The 20,271-nt window shown below is 48.7% G+C and overlaps 1 protein-coding gene across 3 annotated transcripts in view; it reads right to left on the reverse strand.

Annotated features, from left to right (window-relative positions):
* The window catches only part of ARHGEF12 (Rho guanine nucleotide exchange factor 12), a 926,126-nt gene that overhangs the window by 51,920 nt on the left and 853,935 nt on the right, over positions 1–20,271 (reverse strand). For all 3 annotated transcript variants that reach the window (XM_078682163.1, XM_078682161.1, XM_078682160.1), the window contains one exon: positions 7,527–8,068. In XM_078682163.1, coding sequence (XP_078538289.1) covers positions 7,527–8,068 — 542 coding nt within the window. The remainder of the gene's footprint in view (positions 1–7,526; positions 8,069–20,271) is intronic.

Below are 20,271 nucleotides of genomic sequence, written 5' to 3' on the forward strand. Positions count from 1 at the left end.
ACTTTGATCAGGCAGCGTTCTTCTCCGTCTTGTCGAGTCGACTTTCGGATGTGCTCGTGAGTACGGTGTACATGGGTGGGGATTTTAACTCGGTGACAGATGTTGAGTTGGACCGTTCTCATCCGCCGCTGGCTCGGTCGGTGGTGCGTAGAGTGGCCGCGGTCCGGAGAGACTGGCAGGACCGCTGGGGACTGCAGGACGCGTGGCGGACGTGTCATCCCACGGATAGGGATTATTCGTTCTATTCGGTACCGCATGATTTACATGTGCGTCTTGACACGTTCCTCTGCTCAAGTGGGGCCCAGGAGCTCACGCATGATTGCGAGTACCTGGCGCGGACCATATCGGACTATAACCCTTGCCTGCTTACGGTCATCTGGACCAGGCAGCGACAGCCGGTCCCTTCGTGGCGGCTGAATCCGTTGACGCTGGAGGACCCAGTCTTTCACGCTGACTTGCAGAACTGCATTGAGCGCTATTTCCTTGAGAACTCGGGGACAGCGTCCACTCGAGCAATTGAGTGGGACGCCTTCAAGGTGGTGGTGCGAGGCGCGTGCCTCTCGTCCACGTCGGGGGTTCGCCGGACGCTGTTAGCCGATATCATGCGGGAGGAGACTACACTGCGCCTGGCGGAGAGGAACAGTCACGAAGCGGGTGGTAATAAGGACGATGTGCTGGAAGCTCGGGAACGGGTGGCCGCCCAGGTGGAGAGGCTCCGATGTCATGACTACCGGTAATACATGGTCCGGGCGCATGCGGAGCGAGATCGGGTCGGCACGCTGCTGGCCTGGCTGGCGACCCCTACTACCAGGGGCACCCCGATCCTGTCGTTAGCTACATCGACCGGGGGCGTGGTCCATTCGCAACTGGAGATTAACACTCAGTTCCGGGAGTATTATGCGGAACTCTATCGGAGTCGGATGACGGCTTGCCTTGCGGAGCTGGGTGCCTTCCTTGAGGAGGCCCAGCTGCCACGGCTAGAACTAGAACAGGGCATCTCACTTGGGGCGGCTATTACACAGGGGGAGATTAGGGCGGCGATTAAACATATGGCCAGGAAGAAGACACCGGGGGGGGATGGTCTCCCTGTGGAGTTTTACGCGGCGTATGTGGATTTGCTGGCACCTCGCCTCCACCAGGTGTATGAGGAGGCCTGGGAGCGGGGTGAACTACCGACGTCGGCGCGAGAGGCGATTGTCATCCCGCTGTTGAAAAAGGGCGGCGTCCCTACGGCTAGAACGGCGTATCGGCCATTGTCGATGCTCACGGTAGACTACAAGGTGTTGAGCAGGATATTAGCGACGAGGCTATCAACTCATATGTGCTCGTTGGTTCATCCAGACCAGTCGGGATTTATCCCCACTAGGAACACCTCGACGTGCATACGACGTCTGTCGGGGGCACGTGCCTTGCTTCGAGAATTCGGGGACCTATCGGGCCTTCGGGTTAATTGGTCCAAGACCTGCCTCTTCCCCTTAACCGCTCGCTGTGTTCAACCGGCGGTGCTGGATGGTCTGCGCTGGGAACCGGATTGCCTGCAGTATCTCGGAGTTCATATATATATCACACCCATTCGCTACTGTACGAGGGGAATGTGGGAAGGGCCATGAGGGGCATCAGAGGTAGTATGAGGTTTTGGCATGTCCTCCCGTTATCTGTTGCGGGGCGGATAGCCTTGTTAAAAATGGTGGTCCTGCCGAGATTCCTTTATTTTTTCCGTACGTTGCCGGTGTGGATCCCATCCTCCTTCTTCCGCACTCTGAGGTCCGTGGTGATCGGCTTTATTTGGGGCACTGGCAGGCGACGGGTAGCCCTGAATACTTTGCTCAGGGCCCGGGATGAGGGTGGTATGGCCGTACCAGATTTTGAGTGGTATTACTTGGCTGCTCAACTTCAATGGCTCACGCAGGCGGTGGCGCGAGAATTCAGTGGACCGGACGGCCCGCAGGGTCGGCTTGTGCAGCGCCATGTTCTGTCTTTTATTGTGCTCCAACAGGAACTTCGGCTGGAGCAGCTGACCCTTGAGGAGCGTACTCTTCGCAAGTGCTGGTTGCGCTGCCACAGACGGGGGGGGGGTGCCGAACGCCCTATGCACCGGAGATACCACTGGGGATGTGTACTGCCATCCCGCACGGCGGAGATTGGTCGGCGCTTGCAGGCTGGGAGGACCTTGGGGTCCACATGCTGGGTGACTTATATCGGGACGGTGCCTTGCAGCCGTTCGGTGCACTACAAGAGACATTCGGGCTCCCGCGGGGTGACTACCTGTTGCACGCGGCTTTGGTTGCCGGGATTCAGAGGCGTTGGAGGATGGGGCTGGTGGAACCGCCCACGTCACTGGGCTGCCAGTACGTAGTGATGGCGGCTGGCACGCATAAGGCCATCACATGCTTATATAGGAGACTGGCGCTGGCTGAACCCCCTCCCCTTGATGGGCTGCGGGAGTGCTGGGAGGCTGACCTCGGACGGCAGATACCGGAGACGACTTGGCCCCAGCTAGTACGTAGGGCCTGGAAGGGCACCCGAAATGTCCGGTTCCAGCTGGTTCAATATTATACACTCCATAGGGCATATTGGACACCTGCCAGGATCCATCGAATCTTTGGAGGAGCGCAGTCGCCCTGTCCACGCTGCGCTGCGGGGGACGCTGACTTTGCACATATGTTCTGGTCCTGCACGGGGCTCGGCACGTACTGGATGGATGTTTTCGCTTGCCTGAACGAGGTCACGGGTCGGCAGATTGATGCAGACGCGGGTGCATGCCTGCTACTTTGGTTTCCCCATACTCCTGCCACTAAGGTCACTAGTAAATTTTATGATTTGGGGTTCATAATGGCCAAAAGGGAACTTACCCTACACTGGAAATCTAGAGGGGGACCCAACTTCCTGAGGTGGCGGAGGTGTTTCCTGCAATGGGCCTCATCTGAGAGCACTCTCCGATTGCAATTAGCTAGGCGCGCAGCTAATGATAAAGCGATGGAGACAGCTAGGGCGTGGAGCGCACTAGTGATAGAGTTGCAGTCGCTAATGGAGGCTGATGATGATGGGGAGACTGGCGAGCTGGCGAATAGGGCACGGGGGCGCGGGACGGAGTGGGGTGGAGGCCGCAGGGATGGAGGGAAGGAGTTAAACTGAGAACCGGAGGCAGGGAGGGGGCGGATTGAGGGGGTTACCGGGCTCCGGGGTTGTGATACTGGAATTTGGCAATGCTGGATTATACCTGGAATTCTATGTGGGCGGTGAATGAAGGGGAGTGCCACCCGCTGTTGCAATGTTGGACCAATTGAACCGTAATTGGGGATGTGAGGCACACTGACAAGGGGGGGGTGGGGGTAGAGAGGGAGGTGGGATGTTATGTTTAGGATTTGTCGAACGGGTATGTGTGTACAAGGCGGGGAGAAACGGAATATGAGTGGGATGATCTGAGAATTGAACTTGTCTGTTTTGTGCACAAAATTAATAAAAACAGTTTAAAAAAAAAAAATGGATGTCAAATCCTACTAGAAGAGAGATGGGATGATAATGAGCTTATTGATTTGCAGCACCAGATAGAAAGGAGCTAGGGCGGTAGAAGGCATGCGTTTCAGTGTCAATCTGGATCTAGGAGTGGCTCCAAAGGGCACGGCGATAAACCAGTAAAGGCACATCTGGGCTCCATGGGGCCAAAGACACACCAGAGGGAGTCAGCAGCTCAAAGATAGCATGCATGGCATTGTAGAACTTCTCCTACTGAGGAGTCTCTCCAGTCTCAGGAAACTTTGGGAAGCACAGAGAGGGGATGCTGGGTTCACAGGTGGAGTGTGGGATAGGGCCTTGTAGCACAAGATCAGAAGGTGGAAGCATAAAACCTCGGACATCTTTAGCTGTTTCTTTGATTTACCCAACTTTGGAGAGGACATCTTTGAGCAGGAAGACATCCGTCTGTGGGAACTATCCCAAGATCTCCCTCGGAAACAGGAAAGGCGTGGGGCTTTCTTCTGCCGTGCTTCTAGGTGTTTCATTGATCATTCGTAGATCACCTTGGGGTGCATGGACTTGCACTCAATGCAGGCCTTGGGGGTAGTGGCACGACCCCAGGCACCAGAGACAAACCAAATGAGGATCCAACAATGACATTTGCCTGTGGCAGTCCCCACAAGGTTTAAAACCCATAGATTTTGGAAGAGATTTTCATAAGCACATTGGGAGCAAACACTCAAAAAACGGTAGACAAAACCCTGAAAAAGCCCTTAGGAACTGTGCCTTTGGAGCAGAAAGAAAGGACCAAATGTCAGCGTGCAGAGGTGGACCTTATATGGGCACAGCAAAGTCAGTTCCAACGCCAACGTGGAGCTGATCGTTGCCACTTACCAGCATGCAGAGGTACTGCTTAAGATTTTCCAAATCCAGTCTGATGCTTGGGAAACATTCTAAGGGAAGGAATCTGTGGTTAGTATTCTCTTTCAGTAAAAAAGTGTTCTGAGGTCATCGTGTTTGGAGGGGTTGGATGAATTGTGAGGCTGTAGGAAGTTTAAGCAATATCCATTGCGGATTACTCCAATAACACAATGGTCTAAAGTTATTTTCTCTCAGTCTGGAAGGAAATCTTGCAGTCTCCCCCCAACAGACGTTTAGATTAGGGGGTTATGTGAGGGTAGGGCAGTTTTTTTTAAATTGCCATTCCTCCTGAAACACAAAAAGAAATTTAAAGATGGCTATCACATAACACTGCATCTGTTCATTAAACTTTCTGTATATTCACAAGAACCGACATGATAAACGTTCCTTTCAATGTACAGAGATGACCGCTGGGCAGCCTGGTCGTTTTTAAATGTAAAGGACAGTAGTTTTATTAGGATGGCAGAGTTAATGTCCTCTGCCACCCTGACGGACAGAGTATTGTCAGTCAAATTCTATACCGGGCTATTTTAATCTCTCTTCTTCCTCCATTTTTTTCTTCAATCTTCTAAGTAAGCCTAATGTCCTCCCTTTGATCCCCTATGTCTCTTGGCTTTCCTCTTTCCTCAGATTTAAGTTTTCTCCTTTCCACACTCTCCTCTCGCTTCCCGTCTCTTAGTTTTCACCCACTCACATGTTTGTTTCTCCCTCTTTCCTTTCCATCATTGTCCTTTCCTCAGTCAATCTCTACTTTTTCCTCCCCTTAGTAGGTCTGTTTCTCATCCTATTTCGTCCTTCTGTGTCACTGTTGAGATTACATGACAAAAATACATGTATTTTGACTGCATGCCATTCATTTGGACTAGTAATATGGGTTAACACAGCCAAATAACTTAACTTGATAGGCCTAGCAGATGCGATTAATTTTAGAAAACAACTACATGGATTGTCATAGTTAGTATTCTTATCTCCTGTACTAGTCAATGATACTTGGAAAACACTTCGCACAGGTGAGGGCAAGGGCATGTAGCTGAGGGTTTTTTATGTGTACACAGGTGAGTGGCATTGCACACAGCTAATAGGGTAAGGTGTATATGAGTGAGAGGAAGATAGGTGATATGGGATTGTGCGCAAAGGTGAGAAAATGACTGGCAGGTACTCAAAGGCATCAACATGCACACAAATTAACACGTTCCTGAAAACTAGGTGCATACAAGTGTGAGAGTTAGGTGTGCAGGTGGTTCACACGCAAGCCATTGCACAGTGCTACATATAAGGTTAACATAGTAGAGTACAGTGTCCATTAAAGATCTAGGCATGCTTGACCCATTCCAGATTTTTCTAATGGCCACATAAAACACATTTATGTGGAACTAAACGCAACCTCTTTAAAGATTCACTTGTTATTCTGAAAACTTGGCGTAGATCAAACACTCATTGCCTTATGTTGGCAAGAAAACACAGCTAAAAAACCTAAACGCGCTCCTCCCAGAATAGGCATCCAGGTTTCCTGTGCAAGCAGGTAGTTGTGGCAGAAGGAAGACGAACTGGGCATTGTGTGTGAGAGGAGTATGTGCCTTTCTGGTGGGTCAAGTTTGCCTGGGGCTAAGTCTGTGCATATACTTGCTCTGATGTGGGGGGTTGAAACTGTCTTCCATCCAGGAGTACCCTCTGTTTAATGATTATTTTCTTATGGGAGATCAGTGGGCAAATGAAGTTATGAGCATATATTGGATTAGTCTTGACATGTAGATAGTCTGCCAGGGCTTTTGAGCCTGTATTTGAGTATTTTTCTGATAAGAATACAGTTTTGCCTAGAAACATGATGGTTGTGGATACCAATTGATTGCTGTGCCTGAGCATTCAAGGCTGTGCCTGGAACTAAAACTATGTTTAGGAATGAGGGGCCAGATGTACGACCCTTTAATTTAGCGCCTGGCAATTAGCGACAAATTACGAGTCGCAAATTGCGAGGCGCTAAATGAAATGTACAACAGTGTGTTTACACTGTTTTGCAATTCCCAATTGGGTCGCAAATTGCGAGACTCATTAATATTAATGAGCCTCTCGCAATTTGCGAGCCCATTGTGAATGCCAGCCCTCCCAAGGATGGTGACCTGCTGTGCTCTGCAGACCACCATGTCTGGGACTGCTTTTCAGTAAAGCAGCTTTTTTTTTTTTTTTTTTTAAAAGCATCCCGTTTTCCTTAAAAGAAAATGGGATGCATTTAAAAAAAAAATGTTAAATGAAACTTCTTCTTTCCTTTTTTTAAGGGCAGGCAGTGGTCCCCGAGACCTCTGCCTGCCCTTAAAAAACTATTTTACATGCATTTGCAAATGGGAAGGGATCCCCAGGGGGTGCAAATGAATTACCACCTACTTGAAGTAATTGCGGTTGCAAAACATTAGTACATTTTTTTGAGACTCGCTATTTGGAAGGGAACACCCCTTCCAAACAGCGAGTCGCAAAACCTATTTAGCGAGTTGCAAAATAATTGTGACTCGCTAAATAGGCTATGTACATGGCCCAATAGGTTTTTGCATGCGCAAACGGGTTTGCAAATCCGTTTGCGCATGCAAAAACGGATCGTACATCTGTCCCAAGATTACTTAAGCTTGCCTATAAATCCTCATTGTCTTCTTTTCTATAATAGCTTGTTGTGGGTACACAACTAGCATTATCGCAAAACAGCCCAGTCAGTACATCAGTGAGATCTAAAATGTACTTTTAACTACTTCTGTATCATTTTTTCATTATCACTTATTGAAGGCTTTTTAACTTCAGTGAGGTCACTTGTTGTAATGCCAACACATTCAAAGTTCACATGATGTGACTTTGTGTAATGTCACCAGGATCAAAAGTTATATAACATCACTTCCTGTGAAGTCATTTGGGTGGACAAAGGGCATGTGATGTCACTTCTGCTACCTCTAGCATATTGATAAATTGATGTATATGTACACAACGCCATACTACGAACAAAAACACCGTACGGAACAGAGGGGCAATTCTTTGTCACAATACTCAACACCAGGTGCTACGTTTTTTCCTTCATATGTGCATGGGAGTATTACTTACTAATGTCAATTCGCATACACCTCCCCATCCCTACAAGTGCCACGCTGCAAACAAGACTATCCCTCCTGTACCTTTAGGTGTTGTAGGTCAGCTTCTATTGCCTGAATGTATTGCAGGAACTGCTCCCATGACTCATTAGAGAAAAGAGTCCTCTCAGCAGAGGAGCACGGCTCCTCTTCTAGACCAGTGTGCTGCTGTATGAAGTCTCCTGGATACGGGATGTGGTGCAGATCCCTCTTCCCAGTTTCCGCCAGTGGCGAGCTGCTTGTGTCTGTCCACACACCTCCTTGTGGGGAGCTGCATGTGTCTGTGTCCACACCTCCTAACAGCGGGCTGCTACTTGTGTCTGTCCACACCCCCCCTGAGGAGGTAGTACTGGTAGTGTTGGCAAGTGTGGCCACAGGACAACGAGGATCTCCCTCCTCTAGTCGCAGGGTTCCAGGTAACAGGGATCCACCTGGGTCCATCTGCATGCCCTCTGAAGAGTTCTGAGAACTATAGTTCATAAACAAGCCACTTTCAGTGCTATGCTTCACAATGGAAGAAGAAGAAAATTCGTCATCAGTGGAGCTCTCCTGCCCATACTCGCATCCATCCAAGATTAAATAATTCCCTGTTGGAAGGAAGAGGAACAACATGTATATAAATATTTATATATACACTTTTTTTATACACAAAACACAATATATTTACAAATTGTTCATTTATACACCACTACGTGGACAAATTCAAAGTAGGTTCAGAGAAAAACTCCAAATACAGAAATTCTTAGCCCCAATTCACATCCCACCATAACCAAATATCTCTCAACTCTAGGAATTATGATTCCTGGAGGCTTGTGATAGTAGATCTGAAGGGTGGGGCTATATGCAGATATGTCTACTTTGGCTTTTTAGTCGATGCATTCATTAAAAGCATGGATGGTTAGCAATCCGTAACACCAGTCCATGAAAAGGTTTAGAGAACGTGTCCATGCGGCAGTCAACAGCACGTGTCCACAATAGTATGTAGTTTATAGAAAATGTTAGGTACCTGTTTAAATGGTTTTGTAGATTGTAATCCGACAGATATACAGAGTGATTGGTCTGTACAATTACTTATAACGTGTGATAAAAACACTGTATCAAATGCTTCTGTTAATATATCCTCTCGATAATGGCAAGCTTAGTCCCACAACACCCTATAATTTAGGGTCGTATTCGGGTGCTTTGTCTTCAGTACAGCCTAAATCTCATGATCCTTTTTCCCATCTAGGGGAGACTATGTGAGTCACATCGCAATTTATAACAGACATCAAGCTGCAGAAGAATGTAACATAACAAGAAAGTTCTCTTTTTGCAGAATAAACATGTTTTTGATTCGTATACAGAGATAAAGTAGCACACTTATATCAAAATACAATGGCTAAGCAGTCCTGAAGACATTTCTTATTGTTCATTATTCCTGGCATCAGAGTCCAAAGTGTTTATGGGTCTGTATACATAGATGTTAGCTATCAAGCAGAAGCGTATACTTGGATACAACTTTCATGTTCTGTGAGCTCTGAACACAAATAAATACAATGTTTATATTTAATGTATTAGTGTATTATATGCAGGGCCACTAGAAGTATGTGATTGTGCAGCCATGGCGATTTTCGCATAATTGTAGATGTGCTGCATTTGCCACATAATCCATCATCTGCTGCCTAATCAGTCGATTTTAACAAAATAAACACGTTTCTTGCTAGCTTAAACGGTTCAAAAGATAGTAAAAATACAGTGACACTTGTTGCCGCGCACTGGAAGGCCCTTTGGAAATGCTGACTGGTCACACCTCTCTGTAATTTTTTGCTATATTTGGGTGTTATACTGGTACTAATGAGGTGCAACTAATACCCAGATGGTGTTAACAAGTGTCAAAAAGAAAATAATGAAGATATACTATCACAAAATGTGCCGCATAATTTGCCTCTTCTTGCCACATAATTTACTCAACTCTGCCAAATTATCTGTCCCTCTCCTGGTGCATAATTCCAAACACCTTGATTATAAGGTGTGGTCGTGCAACCTTATCATGGAATACACTTACCAACCCTTTTAGGACCAGTAGATTTCACTTGTTAAACCCTTCAGCTCAACCTTGGTAGCTGTGGCTATGAGCAGCATGGCTTACATAAAGGAACAAGTGTAAATTATTTAAACGCCACCAAACAGTTGAAGTGGAAACCCAAGAGACAATCAAGAAACCCTACACCAATTTATAAAAACAGACAATTTTTATACACCACAATGAAATAGATCCACTAGAGGTTTAAGGAGATGTTGAAATTTCAAGTTATAGTAAATCAAAGCATTTCACTCAATCACGAACAAGCATTGGCAAATTCAATGAATCGGAGGCTTAGAAACTTTTTCAGCAAAAAGTTGGGCTACTTGTTTTGCAGTCAGTACGAGTCACTTTAAACGACAAACACCAGTAAGGAGGCAGTCACGTGGCTCAGCAAGGTCCTCAGAAAAAGCTACCTCAGCAGGTGAAGCAGTAGTCACTCAATATCAGGCACTTCTATCTGTTTTGGTGGCTTCCAATGGAGAGAAAGGATGCTGAAGATGCTGAAAGATGCTGCGGATGTTATGTGGCCGAGGGGGTTCTTCCTGGGGCTACTCCTCGGTTCAATAAGGGGGTGAGACAGTCCTTGTCATAGGGTATCGACGTCCCTCTAAGTCCTCTGGGTGATGGTAAAAGTCAATTTGCCGCTAGGCTACCAGTCGCCTGGTATCGCACTCAAAGCCAAATCCTTCCCTGGGCGATATCTTGGCTTCTGGGTGACCAAGCTGCAATCTGACAACTCTTCTGTGCTCAGCAAACTGGGTGCAACTTTGAGTGTCGGGTTTTTGTCTCTGGCGCCGCATGGTGGCGGTTGTGGCAGTCTGAAGATTCTGGGCTACAAACTTGCCCCAGCAGGCTTCTTCAGCTGTTGTAGCCCTGTACAGTAAATAGGAGGTCCGCCAACTGACCCCTGGAGTCTCCTTTGCTTTGGCTGGGCTCCAGTGATTACTCCTCCAGGAGTAGATACGCGAGTGCTGTCAATTAAAAACTGATAGCATCCCTCGGGGCACTCTGGATGGGGATACTATCCTCCGTTTAATGTTCTGAAAAGATTTACTCTTAATGATTTGAAAATGTTCTTTCATTTACATTGCTTCAATAATTCATGTTCATCCACATGTTCAATAAAGTTTCTGTTGAATAAAGTTGCTCGTTGTCAAAACAATACTTTCTACAGCTCCAATGCATTTCGGGCTACCGCCCTTCATCTGGGAGCATCTACAAGAACAACATAAATTGCGTACATATCAGGTGTTGATGATGAAAAAATGCGTTGCATGCAAGGTGACTGAGCTAAGTGTCAACGGTGCTGGTGACAGTAAACGAACGATGGGTGGTGAAAATCGAATTTATGGTGTTATAAACGGTGATAAACTATAAAGCGCATGCGTCCAAGTATACAGTATCAAAAGGTAAGGTGATGGTGGTTGGATGGATTGATCAGCGTGAACTGGAGTGAGTTAAACGGTTAAGATGATGAGAGTGAGTCAAACAGATCAAACGGTTATCGACGCTGACGAGCGTTGACAATTTATGGCGCCCTCTTTTACTTACGGTCTACGACAGCGAGGTGTCACGGAAGTCGCGCTGAGTGTGAAATTCTTCCGTGTAGGCGAGCGAGTTTGTGAGTGTGTGTGTGTTAGTTCCGTGGTATAAACCGGAAGATCTATTGGTCATGTGACTGTGGAAAAGTTGAGGTAGAAAGAGGGCTAAACCGCGGTGAAGGAAATGAAAGCTGGTGAATATAAGTGTGTGTAATGTGAAAGTAAATATACATAATAACAAATAATATGGGTACTGCTGCATGTAATCAAAAAACATTAAGATGTTAAATATATGCATATGCAGTCAGGAGATTAATCAGAGCATCGGTGCCCATAATGGGCTAAAACAGTCATCATGTGTGCTATTCATAGATAACACGAAAATTCAATGCGTTCATTAAGCCCGTGGGGCTTCATGGAATTCAGTCTATAAATCCAGTAATTCTCTCGTTGTAGTAAATGTTTGGTGTTATCTCTTCCTTTAATTTTGGTAATCACTTCCAATACCATGGCTTTTAATTGGGCAATGTTGTGATTCATTTCCGTGAAATGGCTAGCTACTGTAGATTTCGAATTTTTCGTTCTTATGTTTGACTTATGTTCATTTAAACGAACCTTGAATTTTCGTTCTGTTTTCCCTGTATATATTTTGACACATGGGCATTTTAATAGGTAGATCAAGTTCATGGTGTCACAGGTGGCAGTGACATTTAGCGTTATTTATCAGGCACCCCCGGCCCTTGGTATGAGATGTGGCTTTTAGCCCCCTCTTTGGCATCTTTTGGGAACTCTTTGGAACAATCTTTCTTTTTATCTTTACACCCCTCTTTCCATGAAGAGGGCCCTGACCTACTTTATTTTGGTCACCACCCAGAGATCTTTTGGGGACTTTGGTATGAACCCAGTCATCAACTGTCCTGCCCAGTTCCATGGAGCTAGCCAGCGAAGAGTCCACGAGATGCTGGAGCAACTTCTTTGAGTGACAATTTGTTAGTATGTGCTCCTTGGCAATCAAATTGTAGAGACCTTCAGAAGTGTCTACTTTGTTGCTTTTATTCCAGCATCGAGTGCCTTAGTTGAAGTGTCAACAAAGTCAACCCATGTCTGCGTTGCCCCCCTTTGTGTTGTCCTAAGCTTCGGTCTATACTCTTCAGGAATGCTTCAAAATAGTTTGTAAAAAATGCTGCCTCCATATTTGGTTAAGACTCTGCTATCTCATCCTCAAGAGGGAGTAGTCTCTCCCTACCAACTACTAGCACTAACTCCCAGAATAGTGTCCCCACACTCCTCCTCCTGAGAGCTCTCATATGAGTATACATAATCAAAAAGAGTGGAAGAGATATATGAGGCTTATATATCCCTTCCACTGTTTTTGATTGTGTATGTTTATCCAAGGAAGTTTGATTATTGATGAGCTCTCATATGAGGCCAGCCACTTATCCCCATCACTCCCTGGACATAACTAGGGACAATCTATTTGGGTAATCTGACTTCTTGGGCACCCTTGTCAGATACCTCAATAGCTCTTCTGTGGCCACCACTTCTCTGGGCCCTAGGCCAAGCCTGACCCTTCTCAAGGGCCAATCTTCTCTCAGCCAAGGCTACGGCTCTATCTTCTAGATCCAAAGCTGCGATGTCCTCTTAAAGGGAATAGTGGCGAGTGATGGAACGCACTTGGCTGTTGGCTCTGGAATCCACCCTTGGCCCGATGTTAGGGGCTAGGTGCATAACTGCCCATTGGTTTCTTCAACTGTACTGTTGCTATCCACCTAATCTTCTTCCCCACTACATTGGGGTAATTACATCTCCAGGTGGGGAGGTAGTCTGTATGCCTCTTCCCAATTGATTCATTTTTCTTCCTTAGTCCCCATGTTGATTCTCCTGTCCCCACAAAGTGTCCTCGACTCATCTCTGAGGGAGGATAGGTTTTTGATGTTGAGCTCCATGCTTCCTTTCTAAAAAGGTGACTCTTGGAACTTTTTGAAAAGCTTTTGAAACCTTTTTGTCACAACTTTTTCAAACTTTACGTAAATCCTTTGAAAAGTTTAGCAATCCTTTGGAAACGCTATAGGAAAGTGGGTTTCTGTTGCAGTAACCCCCCACTTTTTGCCAGACTACTGATGCACGTTTTCCTGGTGTGTCCTGGGTCCCTGCTAATCAGGTTCCCAGGGCCTGTGTTCTTTCCCCAAAACTAACCCAATTGGCATTTCTGGCCACAGGTCAGCCCCTGGTACATGGTACCACAGGTACCAGGGGCACTGTGACCAGGATAGACCTCTAAGGGCTGCAGCACTTATTGTGCCACCCTTAGAGGCCCTGTACCTTTACACACACACACACAAGCACACACACACACTGCCTTTGTAGGCTGCGTGTTTTGGTGCAGAACAAAGTAAAGAGCAAACATGGCACACATCTCTGTGTGCCCTGACTACAACCCACTGCCCAGTCATAGATCAGTCCCCCCTCTAGCTGGGTGCCCTATGCCATTAGGTGAGGGTACATGTACATGATCCCTGTACCCCTACAGTGTCTAAGTCCATTCTTAGACATTGTAAGTGCAGTGCTGCCATTAAGAGTATATGGTGCTGGGAGCTTGTCATTACAAACTCCACAGCACCATAATGGCTACACTGAAAACTTAGAAGTTTGGTATCAAACTTCTCAGCACATTAACCCGTTTGCTGCTTCGAACATTGCCAATGTGGAATTTAATGAAAAATGCACACAGAGGGTATCTCAGAGATGCCCCCTGAAAAATAACCAGCATCTTGTGGGTTCCGTGACGGGTACACACCAGCCTGCCACCACGAGACATGTTTCTGGACCCCCTAGGGTGGGAGCCTTCGCTCCCTGAGCCCAGAAACAAAGCCTTTCCTGGGCAGAGGTATTCACACCTCTCCCAGGCCAGGAAGAGTCATCTGCGGCAGGGGAGCTTCAAAGGCCTGGCAGCCTTTGTAATGTGACCCCCAGCCTCTCCTGCTATCAGAAGCAGGCCCCCTTCCTGTCTCCCCTCCTTTTCGGCGGGAAGAGAGGCGGAAAAAACTATCCAGCCAAGGTGTGCCCACCTCTGACAACTCCACCCCTCAGGTGGGGGAGGCAAGGTGAAGCCCACTCTTCAGTGCCCGCCATCATGCAGATGGCAAACACTCCCCAATCAGGATTAGGGATTGTGCTCACTCACCCACGTGGGATGAGCACACCCAGGGTGTAGTCACCCTAAGGTCAGTAGCCCTTTGGCTACTGACCCCGAGATCCCTAAACGCCCCCTAAATACAGTATTTAGGGGGCAGCTCTGAACCAAGAAGGCAGATTCCCGCAACCTAAAAGGAAAAAGGACGAAAGAAGATGCCCAGCAGAGGAGACTGCAGGGAACAATTGACTTGGCCCCAGCCCTACCGGCCCGTCTATCGTTTCTGGAGATCCTGAGCCAAAAATTGTCTTGTCCTGCAGCCAGCGACCTCCAGAACCGCGGAGAGGACTGACTGCCTTCAACAAAGACCGGATGTCCTGTGAACAGCAGCCCTGTTCAAAAGAAACTCCGAAAACAGACTCTGAGCCTGCTGAGGACAAAGAAACCAGACGCCTGTAACGATCACTGCACCTGTCACCTAGGGCCGAGTTTAAGTGGCCCACCATTCCCAGCGAGGTCCTCCAGGGCTTCAGAGTCTGAGTCCACAGTGGGTGGACCCCTCCATGACCCCCCCGACGTCGTCTGAAGCCTCTGCATGGAGACCTCCCCACAACCGCGAATTGCCCGGTAAGGTGAATTTCGACCTCAGAAGACACCCCTGCATCCAGCTGCCCTGTGTCCTGGAGAAAAGAACCGTAGGTGCACCTACGTCCCGAGCCCTAAAAAATTCGTGCGCAGCTGTTGGTTCCTCCCGGAAGTCTTCCTGGATGGAGCCTGCAGCTAAAAACTAAAACCAAAAACAACAGGGCACTCAACACCAAAACAGAACCTTGCACCCAGCCGCCCCTGCACAACTGTGGGTGCACTTTGTGTGCTAAACCGGGTCCCCCTTTGTACTGAGCCTAATGTGCGAGTTACGTACCTTTGGTAACAATGTATCTGGTAGAGACATTGTCTAGCCTTAGATTCCTTAATTTAGAATATACCTAGGCGTCAGACTGGATCCGGAATTTTTTGCAGCAGCAGCACCTCTGCGAGCCGGGTGACGGCGCCACACGGCCCCGCCCTCACGTCGTCCACTTTCGTAACGTCAGCGAGGTCATATAAGTCCCTCCCGGCGCGCTGACGTCAGTTTTTCTCGGAGAAACTTTTCTGCGGCAAAACGCGGAGCCACCAACAAAAAACTGTGAAAGTATGGGACCGGTGTGCGAGGGATGAAAAATCCGTGAATAAAGAAGAGGATGGTGCAGGACACCATTGTAAAAGACAGAATTAGACACTGCCTACATATAAGTGAAAAAGCAGTGAGAAAGAGCCCTGCAAGCTAAGCGAAGACACTTCCCCAAGTGCAACAAGGGAAGATATCTCAACAGACAGAAATAGACTGATATTACCATGTGGAACTGTGCTGTCCATCAAGAACGGAGCACAGAGAGAACAACAGTCTACTGCAGGAAGGTATGAAAAGACTGGCACTTCCCCTATAGTAAGACTAGAAACAGAGGTCAACAGATCCCCAAAGAAAACGACTGTAGAGGAGACCAGAACCCTGAGCCAATAGAGAAGGCGGAAGGGAGAAGAAAAGAAAAAGCAGGTGAATCTCCTGGTGATGGTGAATCAAAAGGCACCATTTTACAGGAAAGAAACCCCTTGGAGGAAGTCAGCTGTATATGGCAATTCCCAAAAGGGACGCAACAATGTGAGCACCTGTGGGTTAAAAACCAATGGAAACTGAAAGAGGCCAGTTGGGAAACCACTTGGCAAGGTCCTCACAGAATGGGAAGGCTGAGTGGGCATTAAGGAATCTGCGGCTGGACAACGGTTAGTTACTCGTACATCTGGTAGAGACATCTAGCTGCAGATTTCTTAACTTAGAATAGATACCACAGCCATAACCCAAGGGGGAGGATGGTCTGCGACAGAACAACAGAAGGCACCAAGCACTTGAGCCGTCAACTGAGTGACGGACAATGGGGGAGGCTGTGGTGGAAAAGCCAGACAGCAACCCAACTAGCTTGGAAGAGCAAAAGATAACGGGATGCACGACATCCCAAAAATGCCAGAATGGCGCTACACCATAGCTGTATAAGCATGAGAGGTAGAAACGGCACCAGCCATATAACAGAATAAAAGAGAGAGAGAGAGAGAGAGAGAGAAAGAAGGGCCACTCTCCGCTCTCAGCTTGATGGCACACTATGTGAACACCAACCAAAGGTGGAGAAGAAACATGAAGAGATGCAACCAGAGCCTACCAGACTAGCCCATAGAAGGAAGACCGGAGAGGCTACAATCAAGAACCAAAGGTCAAGAGTTAGAACTCAGCAGTGTTTTTAGAAGTACAGGCGGAAACAAGAAACACGCCAAGTGCACAACCAGTTCGAAAAAGGGGAAAACAGTGGCGGACAGGAAGATTCTGAAGCACGCTCTGGGCCATCATAGAACCATGCACAGAGCAAACAGCCACAGAGACCATAAGGTGGTGTAGCTAAAATAAGCATAAGACTGCTCGATCAGGCAGCTTGAAGACTAAGATGAGAACCAACACATGAAATACAGATATGAAGGGTGTAGACCTAGGACGACTGACATCAGAAGAACCGTCCCGCATGCCCAGCTGGTATAATCTAGGGTGAACCTAAAGAAGGAGGCAAATCCGAAGGAAGGGGCAGCATAGGCACCAAAGTACCAAGGCGTAGAAATGGAGGAAGAATCTCAGAATTCTACACCACACCGTCCGACTGGAAGAAAAGTAACCCTTGGCCAGAAGAGAGAATCATTCAGTACCTGAACATGAAGAAGGGAGCAGTGTAAAACTGGGGAACCACCCCAGTAAGTGGTATGCAAAAAGGGCCTTATTGGCAATCCCGCATGCATCACTGAAAACCTACCTGACACATGGAGACATTGGACCAGACCTTGCAGCCTCGAAGAGAGGTGAAGACGTAGGAAGAAGAGTACCCATGGAACTTGTGTATATATACATAAATACATAAATATAGCAAAGATGGGTAAATAGCCACGACTATGTGACATGGTTGTACAGGAACACACGTAGTGCAGTAATGACAGATGGTAGCTGCATTTAAAGCGTGATAAACACTCTGAAAACCTCACAAGGAGGAGAATGAGGGAAATAGGCGAGATGACCCATGACGTATAGAAGATGACGCCAAGGCACAACATTAAGCACCGTACAACGTTAGAAAAGAGCACCAGGTGACGCATAGAGCCCAAGGGATCTCTTAGGCCCAGTTGACATAAGCAGAGCTATATTATAGCATACAAGTACTCCACATGAAGTATGCGCACCTTAACAACCGGGAAGACCTTTTAGGACAAGCCACAGTCAGAGGACCAGACAACAATCTGTGGAACACTGCCACAGTAGGCTAAAAGCCAGCTCAAAACGCATAATGCATCCAAAAGGATGCTAAATGAAAGGGTAACCACCCCCGACCATGCGAAAGGAAGACCCGAGGCTTACTGCCAGCCTAAAACACAGAACGCATCAAAAGGATGCTAAATGAAAAGGTACCACCCCAGAACAAACGCCTGAGGAATACAAGCCTAAGGGGGAGGGCGAAATCCCGCAAGAAGGCGCTGAACAGCCGATTCAGCGTGAGCATCCAACTACAAAACCCCATCAAAGGGTAAATCAACAAGTCTCTCCCGGATATTCTCCGGGAAGACGCTATCCCGCAACCGTGCATGGCGCCACAAGGCAACTGAACCGGCCATAGCCCGGCCTAAGAAATCAGCAGTATCCAAGGCAGAGTGGATCGTAAACTCAGCATGGTCACGGCCATCCCGGAGAAGATGAAGGAGGTCTACACGAGCGCCTTCAGTGGTGGCAGAGAGCAAAGACTCCGCAGAGTCCCACAGGGCAGAGGTAGCCCGAGCCAGGACACACACTGTATTTAGTGACCGTAGGGCAGCACTCGTGGAGGCAAAGATGTTCCGACCCCATGTCTCAGCCACATGGACTCCCGGGAGGGATGAAGCATTAGCCGGGGCAAGGAAGGGAAGGCAGTTTGCAAAACGAACCCCTGCATGTCAGGATGCACAAATAAGCAAACTGGATCATGTGGAGCAGGACGTTGGCGGTGCAAGGCTGAACGAGCCACCGGATCATCGGAAGCTGGCCGAACCCAGGTACCCAAAAGGGCATCATAAAGAGAAGCCTCAAAGGGCAGAAGCGGCTCCACATTCCCTGACCCACGATGAAGGACATCAAGGAGAGGGTCACAGACAAGGGTGCTGAAGTGGGTTGCATGTTCAAAATCCGAGTGACCAAGGAGACCACTCTCAGAAAAGCCGCACCAGCCTTGGTAGCCCTCCGTGGAGGGGACAATAGCTCATTAGTAGGTGAGGGCTGTAAGCTAACCCTCCCAAGACACTGAGGCTGTGACCAATGCCCAACTGAGAGGAGCCCCATTGATGAATGGGGGTCCTGATGTGGCTCTTGAGGAGGCGAGGAGCCTGCCGGGTCCGGGGGCTTCTGAGGAGGCGGGGATCCTCCCGGGACCAAATATTCTAAGGGAGGCACAGGCAAGAATACATCCGGTGTTGCTGGGCGTGAGGCAGACGCCAAACTCTCTCCTGAGGCTTCCGTAGAAGAGTCAACAACCCGGCGTCAATGCGGTGTCAAAATGACTTTAGTCGGCGCCGATCGAGCCTCGTCCGGTGCCGACTCAACTCCATCCGGTGCTGAATCCACGACAAGCTCCCCTTCTGAAGAAGGAGATGGAGCCGGGGAGGAAAGCCTCCGGCGCCAACTCATCCTGAACCACAACAGGCTGCGACTCCAAAGAAAGAAGCGGAGGCAGAGCCGGGGAGGTGAGTTTACGGCGCCGGAACGGCACCAACCCCAGTTTCCGACAGGCAGCCGCCTGCCTGGAAGGCCGAGGAGTGCTCGAAGCTTTGAGCACCAGCAACCACCTGCAACGCCACAGGGAACCCAACGGGACTATGCGGCGTGGCAGGGGTGCAATGGGTGGTAGCTTGCGACCCAGCCAGACCGCGCCTTGACGATACCACATCTCAGACGTTCCTGGACAGCAGGGGCTCATTTGGCGCCGGAGGCGAACCCACCCGTGGGTTCGCAGGTAGCGGAGGCCCCGAGGACGCCCCAGGGACGGGAGAGGACCCAAGGGAGGCCTGCAGAGCCGCGGCATAGGCCTCCATCTGGGCCCGAGTCGGTTCCGCACCCGGATAGGGCAGATAGAGGGGGGACGACTTTCGGGGGCGCACGTCCGGAATGATCCGGGAACCAGTGCCCCCAAAAACAGATGAAAGTGAGGTCGAGGATCTCTGCATCATACGCCGTGACTTACCAATAAGTGGCGAACGACGGCCCCGGGCCCCAGAGGGCGATCAACGGCGTAACTGGAAAGAAGAGGGGTGTTGAAGAGGCCAGGGGACAAGACGACTCCGACTGGGACAGCCGTGCCGAAAGAAGCTTCATCCGGCGCTTCCACCGGGACTTCGGCTTGAGGTGTTGGCAGGCGTCGCAGTCCGTGGAGTCATGGTGCTCGCCCAGACACCACATACAGATAAGATGTGGGTCAGTCGCGGACATTTGCCGCAAACAGGAAGTACAAGCCCGATGGCATCGCGCACTTTTCCAGACGCGAAGCGTCGAAAAGGGCCTGAAAACAGGCCAGAGGAACCGCTAACTCAGGATCCATGATGCAAACGGAAAAGAAGGAAACTGACGTCAGCGCGCTGGGAGGGACTTATATGACCTCACTGACGTCAAGTACGTGGACGATATCAGGGCGGGGTCGTGTGGCGCTGTCCCCAGGCGCGCATAGGTGCTGCTGCAAAAAAAATTCCGGATCCAGTCTGACGCTGGAGAATATTCTAAGTTAAGGAATCTGTGGCTAGATGTCTATCAGATACCAGGTGCTTGGCTCCCACAACCAAGTGGCCTGCTAGTCAGCAAACACCAACCTGAGGCCCCCTATCCCTCATTGGATAATAATGGGCCTCAGCACTCTGCACCTGGCCGCCATAGTGCCGCTAAGGGTATAACAAGAGTGCATCCTTGAC

This window comes from Lissotriton helveticus, chromosome 3_1, assembly GCF_964261635.1.
Source record: "Lissotriton helveticus chromosome 3_1, aLisHel1.1, whole genome shotgun sequence".
NCBI classification, from domain to species: domain Eukaryota; kingdom Metazoa; phylum Chordata; class Amphibia; order Caudata; family Salamandridae; genus Lissotriton; species Lissotriton helveticus.